At 40.2% G+C, this 14,711-nt stretch overlaps 2 protein-coding genes across 2 annotated transcripts in view; one reads left to right on the top strand and one right to left on the bottom strand.

Annotated features, from left to right (window-relative positions):
- The window catches only part of LOC110674004 (cell cycle checkpoint protein RAD1-like), a 110,128-nt gene that overhangs the window by 31,842 nt on the left and 63,575 nt on the right, over positions 1-14,711 (top strand). The window lies entirely within an intron of this gene.
- Positions 1-14,711, bottom strand: part of LOC5572320 (3'-5' ssDNA/RNA exonuclease TatD) — a 61,243-nt gene that overhangs the window by 1,248 nt on the left and 45,284 nt on the right. The window contains exons 2-3 of the mRNA XM_001653945.2: positions 11,890-12,238; positions 59-170 (exon numbers count right to left, since the gene is read on the bottom strand). Coding sequence (XP_001653995.1) covers positions 59-170; positions 11,890-12,238 — 461 coding nt within the window. The remainder of the gene's footprint in view (positions 1-58; positions 171-11,889; positions 12,239-14,711) is intronic.

Genomic DNA, 14,711 nt, shown 5'->3' with positions numbered 1-14,711 from the left:
AGTTTATAAAAAAGATTAGTTTTATTTGACTAAAAACATTACAAATTTGAATTTATACCTTGCATAAATAACCCGTTAGGGAGATGTAATAGTCCCTTTGTATATACTTCAGCGCTTCTTCAGTCGTGCCCATAAAGCCTCTGATGATGATCTGCGGGGTAGGTTGGAATCTGAAAGAATATAAACCACTTAAGTACCTATTTTGACTACTAAGTTGTCATATTTAGGCGGAAAAGGGGTCTTCTTCTTCTTCTTGGCATTATGTCCTCACTGGGACAGAGCCTGCTTCACAGCTTAGTGTTCTTATGAGCACTTCCACAGTTATTAACTGAGAGCTTTCTTTGCCAAAGTTGCCATTTTTGCATTCGTATATCGTGTGGCAGGTACGATGATACTCCATGCCCAGGGAAGTCAAGGAAATTTCCATTACGAAAAAATCCTGGACCGACCGGGAATCGAACTCAGACACCTTCAGCATGACTTTGTTTTGTAGCCGCGGACTCTAACCACTCGGCTAAGGAAGGCCCATACATTACTTTTCTGAAAATTATCGAGAGAGCTTCCAGTAAATTACCATGGTAGTAGAAATATGCACTGGTGAAGTAGCTCTGGAAATCAAAGATTCGTATACAGCTTTAATTGAGTATTCTAGGAAAATTTGGGCATTTCCTAAATTTTGTGTTTTTGAGTCGGGATTGATTTTGAAATTCTTGACTAAACAAATGCCTTAAAAATGAATAAATTTACCCAAAGTTAGCATCAAATAAAATTCAAACAAAATGAGCTCCAAAGATTTTTTTCAGAAGTTTATTTTGTAATTTTCATAAACTTCCTAAGGATTCTGTTAACACAGATTTTCTCTAAAGATAACCACAGAAATTACCTCATGAATCCCCAATCATGAATTCTTTCAGAGATTGTTCCCAGGCATTGCAGAATTCGCTCTCATTTGAGTATGAAGCACGATCAAAGCAAGCAAAGAAAAACATCCCATCTGTTGCGGTTCACAATCGTTATTGTATCGCAAGGTGTAACAAGTCTGATAAATGGAAGCAGCGAGCGAGAGCCCCAAAGAGAGAACGATGATAAAATCCATTTTTCTCGCTTGTTTACCGTTGGGGGATTTCAGATTCATTCAAAGATTATTCTAGAAGTTCTTAGAGAAATTTTCCAAAGATGTCTTCAAGCAATTTTCCCATGTTTGACTTCAATGCGGGATATAATTTGTAAGCTTTTGGAAATTGTGCAAGAAGTATACTTTTTTAAATTAATAAACAATAGCAGTTAAAACAAAATAAATACCATACAGTGAACCTTCAAGGTATTAGCTATAGTTTTGCTGAACAAACTTGTGTCGAAATATTTACTCATTTTTAGGTACAGTCGCCTCTCCACATCTCGATATCGAAGGGACCATCGAGATAGGGAGAGATCGAGACATAGAACAAATTTTTAACGAATACTAGATTGAAAATCACTCCGTTGCCAGGAAAATCAAAAACAAACAGATATCATTTCGTCTTCGCAAATTGTTTTGAATCTCTAAAATCTAGTCTAGTAATCTTTGATAATGGGCATATCGACATATGGAGAGAAAATTGGGAACGAAAATCACATCGAGATATGGAGATATCGAGATAAGGAGGATATCGAGATATGGAGAGTGAAAATGTATGCAGATTGAAGGGACTGAAAAAATCATCGACATAGGGAGAGATATCGAGATGTGGAGAGTCGACTGTATAACAGTTTCCAAATTGATTGTCTAAAACGATCTTTTGCCCCACCGGTGGGGCAAGTGTTCCAATACAGTGTGGGGCAAAAGTTCGCTGGCCGAAACACAAAATATCGACACTTTTACGGCAGACATACTTCTTACCAGCCATAAAGTTATGTTTACAGATAAATACACACTAAATTTTCATCAAAAATTATCCAAAACACCAAAAGTAGTATTTTTTTGCAAAACTAAGTAAAAATGTGAAATTTGGTGACTTTTTTCGCACGATCAGGCAAATTTCGCTTAATTTGAAGATATTATGTGGATTTTAGGCAATTTGCAAATTTTTCCGTGAGTTATACATGGGTCGAACTTTTGCCCCGCAGCACAGTGGCGCAAGACCGGACAAAAGCTAAAAAGTCATATTCTCAAAATCAGTTATTGATAGTTTTTTTAGCCTTCTATATCATTCAGTGACGGTTTCTAAAAATTTGAGAGGAATCGTTTTGTTTTCGATTTTTTGCAGCATCGTAAGTGCGGAAAGTCAGCAAAATTTGACTGCTTAAAATTCATCATCATTCATCAACTATGGTTTACCTATCAATTTTCAAACAGCTGTATCTCAACTAAATCATCTGGTTTTAACTCAATAGGTTTCATTTAAAAGCGTAGCCTTAAGCCTTTCATTTGACAATAATTACATAATTTTAACATTTTAACGCATGTTTTTCGCAATCTTTTTACGAAATTTTGATAAATTTTCAAAGCTTCGTCCGTTTTATGTGAAGTGTTTCGGAAAAATGAGTCACTCACTATGAAGCAGCATCCTACTTTCTGAGGTGCAACAGTTTTTCTTGCCCCTCTTTGCCCCTAGAGGTGAAAATTCCATTTTAATTTATTTCATCATTCAAATCAGTATAATGTGCCATAACCCGTTTAAAACTTTACTGAATTTACTAAAAGGAACTTAAACATGTATCTCTAGTTCAGGTTTATGCACAAATTTCTGCATTACAATTCATTTTTTTGTAATAATATCCTTTTTATTCGCGCTGATTCGAAGCATCCTTCTGATAGGCCTAGAATGTAACGAAAGTTTGACAAAAAATGACAATATTCACGTCAAAAAACAAGAAATAGCCATAACTTTTCCAAATTTCCATCGATTTTTATGATATTTTGAGTGAAAGTCTTTTACTTGAATAGCATTTGAACCACCATGACATTTATAAGTTTTGTTTTGAGTTGAGCTTGAAAAGTAACTCTTGCCCCACTCGAACTTTTGCACCACTTTATCTACTCATTTCAACGAAGTTTTCAACTTCTGCATTTTTGCTCAAAATTTCAGAGTTTTCAATATTCAACAGATAAAAAATACGAAACAAATATAAATTTAGATCCGAATCGTGTGAAGTTTTCAAACCAAGTTTTTTAAGAAGTTAAAATCAGAATTTTGTAATTTTCTCAAACCTATTTCGAAGATATTGAAGCAAAAAATTATGATATTTCGTACTTAATCCTTTTAAAATTCAGGAATGCGAATGAATTTATTACAAGACATATTGCAATTTTAGAGATAACTTTCCGTTCTACGGTTGAACAGAAAGCTACCGCAGCAGTCACATTGATGATTTTCTCAGAGCATCATCGATCGGCTGCGATGATACCTTGGAAACCACGCTAATGATTGTTGTTTTCTACTCTTTTTCAAAGCTTTGGACTCTATTGGCATACTTTGATTAGATAGTTTCGTTCAATAATACAATGACTTTAACCCCTCTACCGGCAGCTTAATTTTTTACCGCAAAATGAATATTCAAAACGTTATAACTTTTTTGTTTTTCAATATTTTTGCACCATTTTTTCACAAGTTGTCAAAAAACTCTTCTAGTTTAGAAATCCGTGTTGATATTAATTATTGGTCATCTGGTTTTAAAGATATTCCGATGTTCCTTGGGGGACCGACATTTTCCATATAAAAAGTTTTTGGCGGCCAATTTGTTTTTGATCAATTTATCAAAATAATAAAATGTGGGCTATATAATGCCAGGTAATAAGAAGCTTCTCTGAAAAAATCATACAAATCGGTTCAGTATTCTTGGAGATATCTGAAAAATTACGATATGATGTTTTTTGAAGTTTTTTAGATTTTTATTTGGCCAGCGTGGTTCCATAAACCTAAACGGCTATTACTTAAAGACGGCTGCACGAAATTGCTTCATTTTTTCACAACATACTCTCATTAATGTATCGTTCCGAAGAGTGAATATCCGAATACGATTAAAATTCTGTAGCCTGAGAAATTAACGGAGGTTCTAGTTACGGGTCGGTCCCCCAAGGAATTTTGGAATATCTTCAAAACCAGATGACCAATGATCAATATCGACACAGATCCTAAAACTAGAAGAGTTTTTTTGAAAGCTTGTGAAAAAATGGTGCAAAAATATTGGAAAACAAAAAAGTTATAACGATTTGAATTTGAATTTTGCGGTAAAAAATGAAGCTGCCGGTAGAGGGGTTAAAGCCTGCGGTAGAACTTTGACAGCTGCGGTAGAACTTGGCGGCTACCGCAAAACGGAAAATTTTCAGAAGAACCGTAATATTCTAAATTTAAAAGGATTCTTACATGAGTTTTTGCTTAACAACATTTTCAGAACCCAGAAATTGAAAAAAAAATGAAAACTGAAGAAATTATTGGAAGATTCTGAATACAATCATATGATGTCTGCTAACAGTGCCATGAAAAGAATCTGTGCCAAATCATGCGCCTTAAATTAAGACATACTGTTTCGTATCCTTTAGATTGTTTTGACTAGACTGTGCCTGAAATATTGTGGAAATTTCTACTCGTAAATTCTAATTTCTATTAAGTTATGTTGAGATTCCATAAATTTCGATCAGAAACCAAACAGTTACAGCAACGTTGAGTGCGATCAGAATCATGTTAGGATTCCAAGAATATTTTGCGAAGATTTCAACATACATTTTGTAAAAATAAGAACAAAGTTCTGACAAGAATCCTGTGTGGATCCTGTTAAGATCTTGATTAGAATCTTGTTGGTCCATGGAAGAAAGCCGTCCGGTATGTTAATTTTGAATTTACATATAACAATGAATAACATTTCATTGTTTCTTTTTTAAGTACAAAATCCATTATTTTTTATTATCTCTTCAATCCGGGACGTTTTCTGGGACAGATTGCTCGTAATGCGAGACAGGTTGATCAAATCCGGGATTGTCTCGCACGTCCCTGGTCGCTTTACTCTGAAGAACAATCAATGTACAAAAGAAGTATAAAATACTAATAAATGTATGCGTAACTCAAATGTCTATGAAGCACTATGACATCAAAATTCGAAAGAGCAGACTTATTAGAAGAAGAAGAAATCATTGATTCACATGACGCCAGGTATAAATAAAATGATTGTAACAACACTGTGAATCAAAAACACTGGAGCAAAAGTTCGAGTGGGGCAAGAGTTTCTTTTTAAGATTTCTAGCACCCTTCAAAGCAAATGTTATAAATTTCATGGCGGTTCGAATGTTTCATTCCTAAATTTATATAAATCGATTGAAAATTTGGAGAAGTTATGGCTATTTGTTGTTTTTAGACGTAAAAAAAATGATTTTCGGTCGAACTTCCATTGCACGGAACAAAATGGAAATAAAATCTTTTTCATTTTTTGTATACGGGCGTAGCTAAGCCTATCGTAAGGATGATTTGAGGTGTATTCGTTTTTACACATATGCTAAGCAGCCATTTTTGGCCCATAGTGGGGAAAATATTAGAATCAGCGAGACAAAAGTGACAGCCATATATTGTTGCGCCGCCACCAAACCGAATCGCGCCAGTGAGACTCGCGACGCGCCTCAACTCGCCGCTTTTTAAAATTAGTTTTTAAGTGTGGCGCTGCATTCTTACGATGTTTATGAACACAACACACTATTTAAATATTAGTCGCGACGCTTGAAATTGAGAAAAAAAAAATAATTACAAAAAAAAAGTTTGTCCTAATTTCTGCCGGCTTCAGATAAGAATCTCGCGGAAAAAATGCAAATTTCCTTAATTCGACATGTAACCTTTGATTTTAGCGAAATTAGCCTGACCGTGCGAAAAAAGCCACAACACATTCACGTTTGTACTTTGTACCCTGTTTTGGGTAACTTTTTGATAAAAATTAAGTGTGTATTTTTCTGCAAACAAAAGCTTATGGCTGGTGTAAAGTATGCCAGTCATAAAAGTATCCATATTTTGTGTTTTAGCCAGTGAAGTTTTGCCCCACACTGTATTCGAGCTCTTTCCCCATCGGTGGGGCAAATGTTCGTTCAAAACAATCAATTTTAAAACTGAAACTTTTCAACTGAAAATGGGTGAATATTTTGACACAAGTTTGTTCAGCAAAGTTGTGTCAATATATTGAAGTTTCATTGTGTGGTAGTCATTTCTCTTCAATTGTTATAGTTTTTCCCAGCCCTCTCAACAAAAAAACTTCGTCAGTCCGCTCAAGAACAACACGAGCCCATCCGTCCAACTCACGGCCGTCGGAAAGCGGACTGACATCTGACCCTTCTCTGAGCGAATGCTCAACTGACTGAGAAAGCATCCCTGTGTGTTCTTCGATCTACCTGCGAAAAGTAGAAAGCGCAAAGAGACATTTTATTCCAATTAGAATATAAGTAAATTGAGAATAAAAAAAAGGGTTTTGCCTACTAAGAAGTTTTTTTTATCAAACAAAATAACTTGAAGTAAACATATATTTTAAATCATTAGAAAGCTTTTGATCTGCTCTTCACAGAAAAAAATATAAAATCTATAAAAATGCGGTTTTGATGTTATAGTAGCGCTATACCTAATTTATGTTCCTATAAGTAGCCTATTAGTAACCCTAACTTTTCCCCGAAGAAAAACTGTAAGGTGATTCCAGAGAGAAAAATGTCTGAGATCAATAGTGATGTATGTGCATTATGTACACCAATTGAGCAATTCAGCGGGAATTGCTCACTTATATTGCATGAGCTGGGTTTAGTAGGTCGTCGGGGGTGTTACTTACTTACTTATTTGACTTTACATCAATTATCTTGATAAAGCCTCGCCAACAATATTTCGCCAATTCACTCGGTTCATGGCCGCTTCTCTCCATCCTCGACTGTGACCCACGCTCTCCAGGTCCTGGTGTACCTGGTCAATCCACCTAGCTCGCTGCGCCCCACGCCTTCTTGTTCCGACCGGATTCGTGGCGAACACCATCTTTACAGGGTTGTTGTTCGGCATTCTTGCAACATGCCCTGCCCAGCGTATCCTTCCAGCTTTAGCTACCTTCACGATACTGGGTTCGCCGTAGAGTTGAGCGAGCTCGTGGTTCATCCTTCGCCGCCACACGCCGCTCTCCTGCACGCCGCCGAAGATCGTCCTTAGCACTCGGCGTTCGAAAACCCCAAGAGCTTGCAAGTCCTCCTCGAGCATAGTCCACGCCTCATGCCCATAGAGGACTACCGGTCTTATGAGCGTTTTGTACATCGTGCATTTGGTGCGGGGGTGAATCTTTCTTGACCGCAGTTTCTTCTGGAGCCCATAGTAGGCACGACTTCCGCTGATGATGCGCCTTCGTATTTCCCGACTAACATTGTTGTCAGCCGTCAACAAGGATCCGAGGTAGACGAACTCGTCCACCACCTCGAAGGTATCCCCGTCTATCGTAACACTGCTTCCTAGGCGGGCCCTGTCGCGCTCAGTTCCGCCAACCAGCATGTACTTTGTTTTCGACGCATTCACCATTAGCCCGACTCTTGTTGCTTCGCGTTTCAGGCGGGTGAACAAATCTGCCACCGTTTCAAATTTTCTCCCAATAATATCCATGTCGTCCGCGAAGCAAACAAATTGTCCGGATCTCGTGAAAATCGTGCCTCGACTGTTAAGTCCGGCTCTCCGCATGACACCTTCAAGCGCAATATTGAACAACAGGCACGAAAGTCCGTCGCCCTGTCGTAGTCCCCGCCGAGACTCGAACGAACTGGAGTGTTCGCCCGAGATCTTCACGCAGTTTTGCACACCGTCCATCGTTGCTCTGATCAATCTTGTGAGCTTCCCGGGAAAGCTGTTCTGGTCCATGATTTTCCATAGCTCTATGCGGTCGATACTATCGTATGCCGCCTTGAAATCGATGAACAAATGGTGCGTAGGGACCTGGTACTCACGGCATTTCTGGAGGATTTGCCGCACGGAAAAGATCTGGTTCGTTGTCGAGCGGCCGTCGATGAAACCTGCTTGATAACTTCCCACGAACTCGTTTGCTATAGGTGATAGACGACGGAAGAGAATCTGGGATAGCACTTTATAGGCGGCGTTTAGGATGGTGATTGCACGATAATTTTCACACTCCAGTTTGTCGCCCTTTTTGTAGATAGGGCATATAACGCCTTGCTTCCACTCCTCCGGTAGCTGTTCCGTTTCCCAGATTCTGACTATCAGCCGATGCAGACAAGCGGCCAACCTGTCCGGGCCCATCTTGATGAGTTCGGCTCCGATACCATCCTTGCCAGCGGCTTTGTTGTTCTTGAGCTGTTGAATGGCATCCTTAACTTCCCCCATCGTGGGAGCTGGTTGATTTCCGCTGTCCGCTGTGCTGACGTAGCCATCGCCTTCGCTGTCCTGACCTTCTGTGCCTGTGTTCTCTGCGCCATTCAGGTGTTCATCGTAGTGCTGCTTCCACCTTTCGATCACCTCGCGTCCGTCCGTCAAGATGCTCCCATCCTTATCCCGGCACATCTCAGCTCGCGGCACGAAGCCTTTGCGGGATGTGTTGAGCTTCTGATAGAACTTCCGCGTTTCTTGAGAACGGTACAGCAACTCCATCTCTTGGCATTCCACCTCTTCCAGGCGGCGCTTTTTGTCCCGGAATAGGCGGATTTGCTGTTTCCGCTTCTGTCTGTATCGTTCCACGTTTTGCCACGTACCATGCTGCAGCATTGCAGCCCGCGCTGCATTCTTCTCCTCTAAAACCTCCTGGCACTCCTCGTCGAACCAATCGTTTCTTGAGCTCCGTTCCACATATCCGACAACGCTTTCGGCAGCGTCGTTAATGGCTGCTTTGACTGTCCTCCAGCAGTCCTCAAGAGGGGCCCTATCGAGCTCGCCCTCATCCGGCAACGCTGCCTCAAGATGCTGCGCGTACGCATTGGCGACATCCGGTTGTTTCAGCCGCTCGAGATTGTACCGGGGCGGGCGTCGGTACCGTACATTATTGATGACGGATAGTTTTGGGCGCAGTTTCACCATCACCAGGTAGTGGTCGGAGTCAATGTTGGCGCCACGATAGGTTCTGATGTCGGTTATGTCGGAGAAGTGCCGTCCATCGATCAAAACGTGGTCGATTTGCGATTCTGTCTGCTGAGGTGATCTCCAGGTGTACCGATACGGGAGGCTGTGCTGGAAATAGGTGCTACGAATAGCCATGTTCTTGGAGGCGACAAAATCTATCAGTCGTAGGCCGTTCTCGTTCGTCAGCCGGTGGGCGCTGAACTTTCCAATCGTCGTTCTGAACTCCTCCTCCTGGCCAACCTGAGCGTTCAAATCTCCTATGATGATCTTGACGTCGTGGCTTGGGCAGCGGTCGTACTCGCGTTCGAGCTGCGCGTAAAATGCGTCCTTGTCATCATCAGTGCTTCCGGAGTGTGGGCTATGCACGTTGATTATGCTGAAGTTAAAGAATCGGCCTTTGATTCTTAACTTGCACATTCGTTCATTGATCGGCCACCACCCGATCACGCGCCTTTGCATATCACCCATCACTATGAAAGCTGTTCCCAGCTCGCGTGTGTTGCCGCAGCTCTGGTAGATGGTATGCTTACCTCTAAACGTTCGCACCAATGCTCCTGTCCAGCACACCTCCTGCAGCGCTACGATGTCGAAACCGCGGGTCTTCAGTACATCGGAGAGTATGCGAGTACTTCCAATGAAGTTGAGAGATTTGCAGTTCCACGTACCGAGTTTCCAATCGCTAGTCCATTTTCGTCGCTGTGGTCTTTGCCGATTGTTCCGGTCCGTATTCTCTCGTTGACGTTCCTGTGCTGATGTGTTTTTACGGTTGGCTTGCAGGGCCTGACACCAACCCCCTAGATTTCCGGAGGACCATTCCCCCTAAATGTTCGGAGGGCCATAGTGCGCAGTTTAGCTTAGAGTCCTTCTCTGGCACTCGGACGATGATCAGCCGCCCCTGACATGGGGAACAGACGCTGTTGTGAGCCGCTCCTAACGTGGAGTACAGACGCTCCAGGTTTGCAAAAGCAAACCCCCCCTTCCCTGTCAGCATACGACCAAAGTTCCCACCGGGGGTTGGTTACCCGATCTTCCCCAAGGTTACTCGTACCCCGGCCAGTACCACGAGGAGGTAGGGATAGGAGTTGCTGGGCAAGAGGCTAAGGACCGCACAAAGGGGTCTATTTTGTTCCTGCAGGTACGCGAGGTACCAATGGTACGCCATGCCCAGCCATTTACCGCGTCGGGGGTGTGCCATCCCCATCTCTGAGCTACCTTCTCAGGGGTCTGTTTGCTGATTTCTTCCTCGTAAATAAAAAATAGTAGCCTTAAATTCACGGAACAGGTGATATTTAATACTTGAACGCTTGTGAATACTTCTGGTAGAGTTTTCCAGGGAGTTTTTGGAGAAAATTTCTGGGAACTAAAAGAGCACTAAGCCGAGAGAAGCAGACTCTGCCTCATTTGAAAGGTAACGCTAGAAAAAGAACTTCATGACTGGTAAAAAATTGCATCAACAGTAATGTCTAAACCATTATTTCTTGTGTTCGGTGAAATTTGTAACAATAACGTACGTAGCCGCATTGTCAATTGTCCCGTATACCGTGTTGATTCATATTTCGGATGCTTAAGGCTTCAGTGGAGTATAACTCACCAGATAGCATACCGTTTTGAGTCATATTACGGACATTTAAGGCGCAAGAGAAAATGGCACAAAAGTCAGAACTGAAAAAGCAGTTTTCTCCTATTAAAACAACAAATTAATGAAAATAAAAACATACAGCCTTTTTATTTGACAAATAAGAGAGCTGTGTGTTTTTATTTTCTTCGATTTGTCTATTTAAAAAGAGAACACTGCTTTTTCAGTTTTGACTTTTGCACCATTTTTACTTGGGCCTTAAGACCTCAGTGAAGTATAACTCACCAAAACGCATGAAAAATAAACCGTTCAGTATGATTCCTCCGCGTTATAGAACTTTCAAAAACCTTAACTTTTGAATGGTGAGTAAGAATGTCCATTACGAGACATGAATAATTATAAATAAATAGAAATTTGTGGACTTTTCATGATTCTTATTCCAGACGCTTCCATACTTTTGCCTCATATTCCGGACACTTCAATTCGAATTACGGACAAGTCAAACAAATCATAAAAAGAAAAATCAAATCATCTTCTTCTTCTTCTTTCTGGCATTACGTCCCCACTGGGACAGAGCCTGCTTCACAGCTTAGTGTTCTTATGAGCACTTCCACAGTTTTTAACTGAGAGCTTACTGTGCCAATGACCATTTTTGCATGCGTATATCGTGTGGCAGGTACGAAGATACTCTATGCCCTGAGAAGTCGAGAAAATTTCCAACCCGAAAAGATCCTCGACCGGTGGGATTCGAACCCACGACCCTCAGCTTGGTCTTGCTGAATAGCTGCGCGTTTACCGCTACGGCTATCTGGGCCCCCAAATCATCAAAATTGTCAAACAACTGGGGAGACGCCTAAGGTTGGCCATTATAAATTTTCAAAGATATCTATGGAAAATGCTTATTGAAACGAGCCTCGAAAGTGAGAACTTTTGAACATAAAAAAATTGAAATATTTCGTGCGAAATGTTTCCCATACAAAGTAGAGTGTCCGAAATTTGAAGCTGTCCGTAATATGAATCAAAGCGGTACAGGTTTGAAACAAATCTCTAATTAGATGTACCGAATGACTAAGGCAGTCTTTGAGGAAAACATCGCTTGTAGCATATCATAACTTCTTATCGCGTAAGCACACAAGCCAAGCGTTGCCACATTGATATGGTAGTTAATATTTTCTTCACCTATTTATGACTCATGAAACAGTCGACTGCAAACTCTCGGAGATAACGAATGCTAAGCTGATTAGCTGCTTGGGTTGGTACTTGCAAAGAACTTACTTCGAGAGTATTTCCAACACGTCTTCCTGGGCGGATCGTTCGTGTATCAGAATGGGCTTCTGCAGGCTGCACGCCAACCGGAGCTGCCGTTCGAAGATGTCCTTCTGGGTGCACGGTTCGCTGAAGTCCCGCTGGTAGTCGAGTCCGCACGGTCCAATGGCCACGCATTCCGGCGCCCCGGCAATCACCTCAAAGTCGTGCCACGTGCTCGGCTCCTCGATGATGGATTTCGAATCGTGCGGATGGATTCCCGCCGTCGAGTAGATGATGCCCGGGTAGATACGCGTCAGACGGAGGGCCTCTTTGCTCGACTTGACCGAAGTGCCCGGTACCATGATCTTTTGGACGCCTACGGTGGATAGAGAAGGGAGAAGGCGAATAGCATGTTGGCCGTTAGTACACTTGACATTGAAATTTTTATTTATAGCGAAGCGGCTGGTGTCTTACCACCGCTGAATGATTGAAAAAAGTGAAATCTTGTTTAGGCGTAGGTGGTTACTGCGTATGGTTTACCAACAAGTTGTTGATAACACGCTTTTCCGACACGTGTTGGTTGCCTTGATTTAATACATACCCACTATTAGTTTTACAAGAAAGTATTTTTTGCGCAAACTCGGTTTTTATGTATAAACTTCTTCGGTACAAACCATGTATGTATCGGATTATGTGAAATGCTGTCCAATATTATTACAACTTAAAAATAATTGTGAGAATTGTGCCTCACAATGACACTTTTTACTTGTGTTCTGGAATCTGTGAGAATGCTGTCCAAGATTTAAAAAGAATCCTGCTCAGAATTTATGTCACGAATCCAGCTTTAATTATGGCCAAGAATCGAGGTAATCTTGGTCAAGACTCTGCCCAACAAACATTTTTGCTACATGTATTAAATAAGTTATTTGTTAGCTGATTGACTCATAAATCAGCTGAATAAGCTATTGTCAAGCTACCAATAATGTTACTTGGGTGCGAATCCTGTACATTTTTTCTGTGTAAGTTATGTCTAGAATCCTTTGGAATCCTGGCCAAAATTTTGTAAGGAATCTGTCAATTTGTAGAAGAATCCTGCTCCATAGTAATACATTCATGGAGAACTCAATCCATAATTTAGTGATATTGAGTTCGATGAGCTTTGCCTTTTTTTTAAGTTTTGTTCAAACTTGAGTTTATCTATAAAATAAAGAAGATATCCGTGGGAGAGATTTTTTGTTATCTGAATCCAACATATAGAGTAAGGTGGGGCAAAAGTTCGACCTTGAAGTTGCAGTTGAAACAAAACAAATACCATACAGTGAACCTTCAACATATTGGCTATAATTTTGCTGAACAAACTTGTGCCAAATATTTACCCATTTTTAGTTATAACAATTTCAAAATTGATTGTCTTTTTTTTTATAACAATTTCAAAATTGATTGTCCCCACCGGTGGGGCAAGAGTTCAAATCTAATGTGGGGCAAAAGTTCGCTGGCTAAAATACAAAATATCGATACTTTTATGACAGGCACACTTTACACCAGCCGTAAACTTAAGTTTGCCGAAAAATACACAGTAAATTTTCATCATTAAACTGCCCAAAACAGGGTTAATTGTAATATAATTGAAAAAGGCAGTTTTTCACAAAACTAAGTGGAATGTAAAATTTTGGTTACGTTTTTCGAAAGATCAGAATAATTTTGCTAAATTTGAAGATAATTTGTGGATTTTAGGCAATTTGCAAATTTTTCCGTGAGTTTATACTTGGGTCGAACATTTGCCCCGCTGATTCGAACTTTTGCCCCACTATGGGCCAAAAATTGTTTCCAAGCATTTATGCAAAAACTAAAACACCTCAAGGCATCCTTATGATGGGCCTAGGAACACCCTTACATATAATATTGAAAAAGATTTTATCTTCAATTTGTTCCATGCAACGAAATTTTGACCAAAATTACAATATTCATGTCAAAAAACAACAAATAGCCATAACTTTTCCAAATCTCAATCGATTTTTATAATATTTGGAGTGAAAATCTCTTACTTGAATAGCATTCGAGCCACCATGACATTTATAAGTTTTGTTTTGAATTGAGCTAGAAATCTTAAAAAGAAACTCTTGCCCCACTTTACTCTAAAGCGTCGTTGGGTATTCATCCACATAATTTTGAGTATTTTCGATAATATTTTTTATTATTGTCTCAATGCTGGAATTGGTTTTTGAGGCTATTTTAAGATCTTATTAATTTCCAAAAAAAGTTAGGGTGCAATCGTAAGATTTTATTTTCTAATTTCTCGATTCAGAATCAGTTTTTAATTTCTTTTTACAGATCCTGGCGAATAATTTTCAAAGCATGAGTGCGAGTACGTTGATATTGCCTACTCACGTCTTTAGGACGGATTAAATTTACACTTCGCATGTTGGTATTGCAAAGCCTCTGCTGAAAAAAAAACAATGAATCTGTAATGTTGTTCTTTCTGTTCTAAATGTTTCGAATTTTGAACTACCTTGGAACTCAGTCCAAAAATCATACAAGGTAACCGTATTCACCTCACAAAACTCTACGCTGCAATTCATATTTCGATAGTGAAAGCTGTCTAGACACGAACGAAAAATGCTTCATTTGCGTTCTCCATGCAAATAGACACACATACACAATACAATGTTGTCCGACGTTGCAAATATTTATTCAGAGACATGAAATGAAGCAGCAAACAAAAACCGAAACGAAACAGTTAGTGCAAAAATCAATGCCCTCTACCGTTGTTATCTGCTTTCGGTTTCATTGCGCAAATAGGTATATCGTATCTATTACCGAGTTCAGGAAGCATACAAGACATAAATATG

The sequence above is a fragment of the Aedes aegypti genome, chromosome 3, assembly GCF_002204515.2.
Source record: "Aedes aegypti strain LVP_AGWG chromosome 3, AaegL5.0 Primary Assembly, whole genome shotgun sequence".
Classification (NCBI taxonomy): domain Eukaryota; kingdom Metazoa; phylum Arthropoda; class Insecta; order Diptera; family Culicidae; genus Aedes; species Aedes aegypti.
Note: the sequence above shows the minus strand (reverse complement) of the source record. Positions and strands in the feature narration are given on the sequence as shown.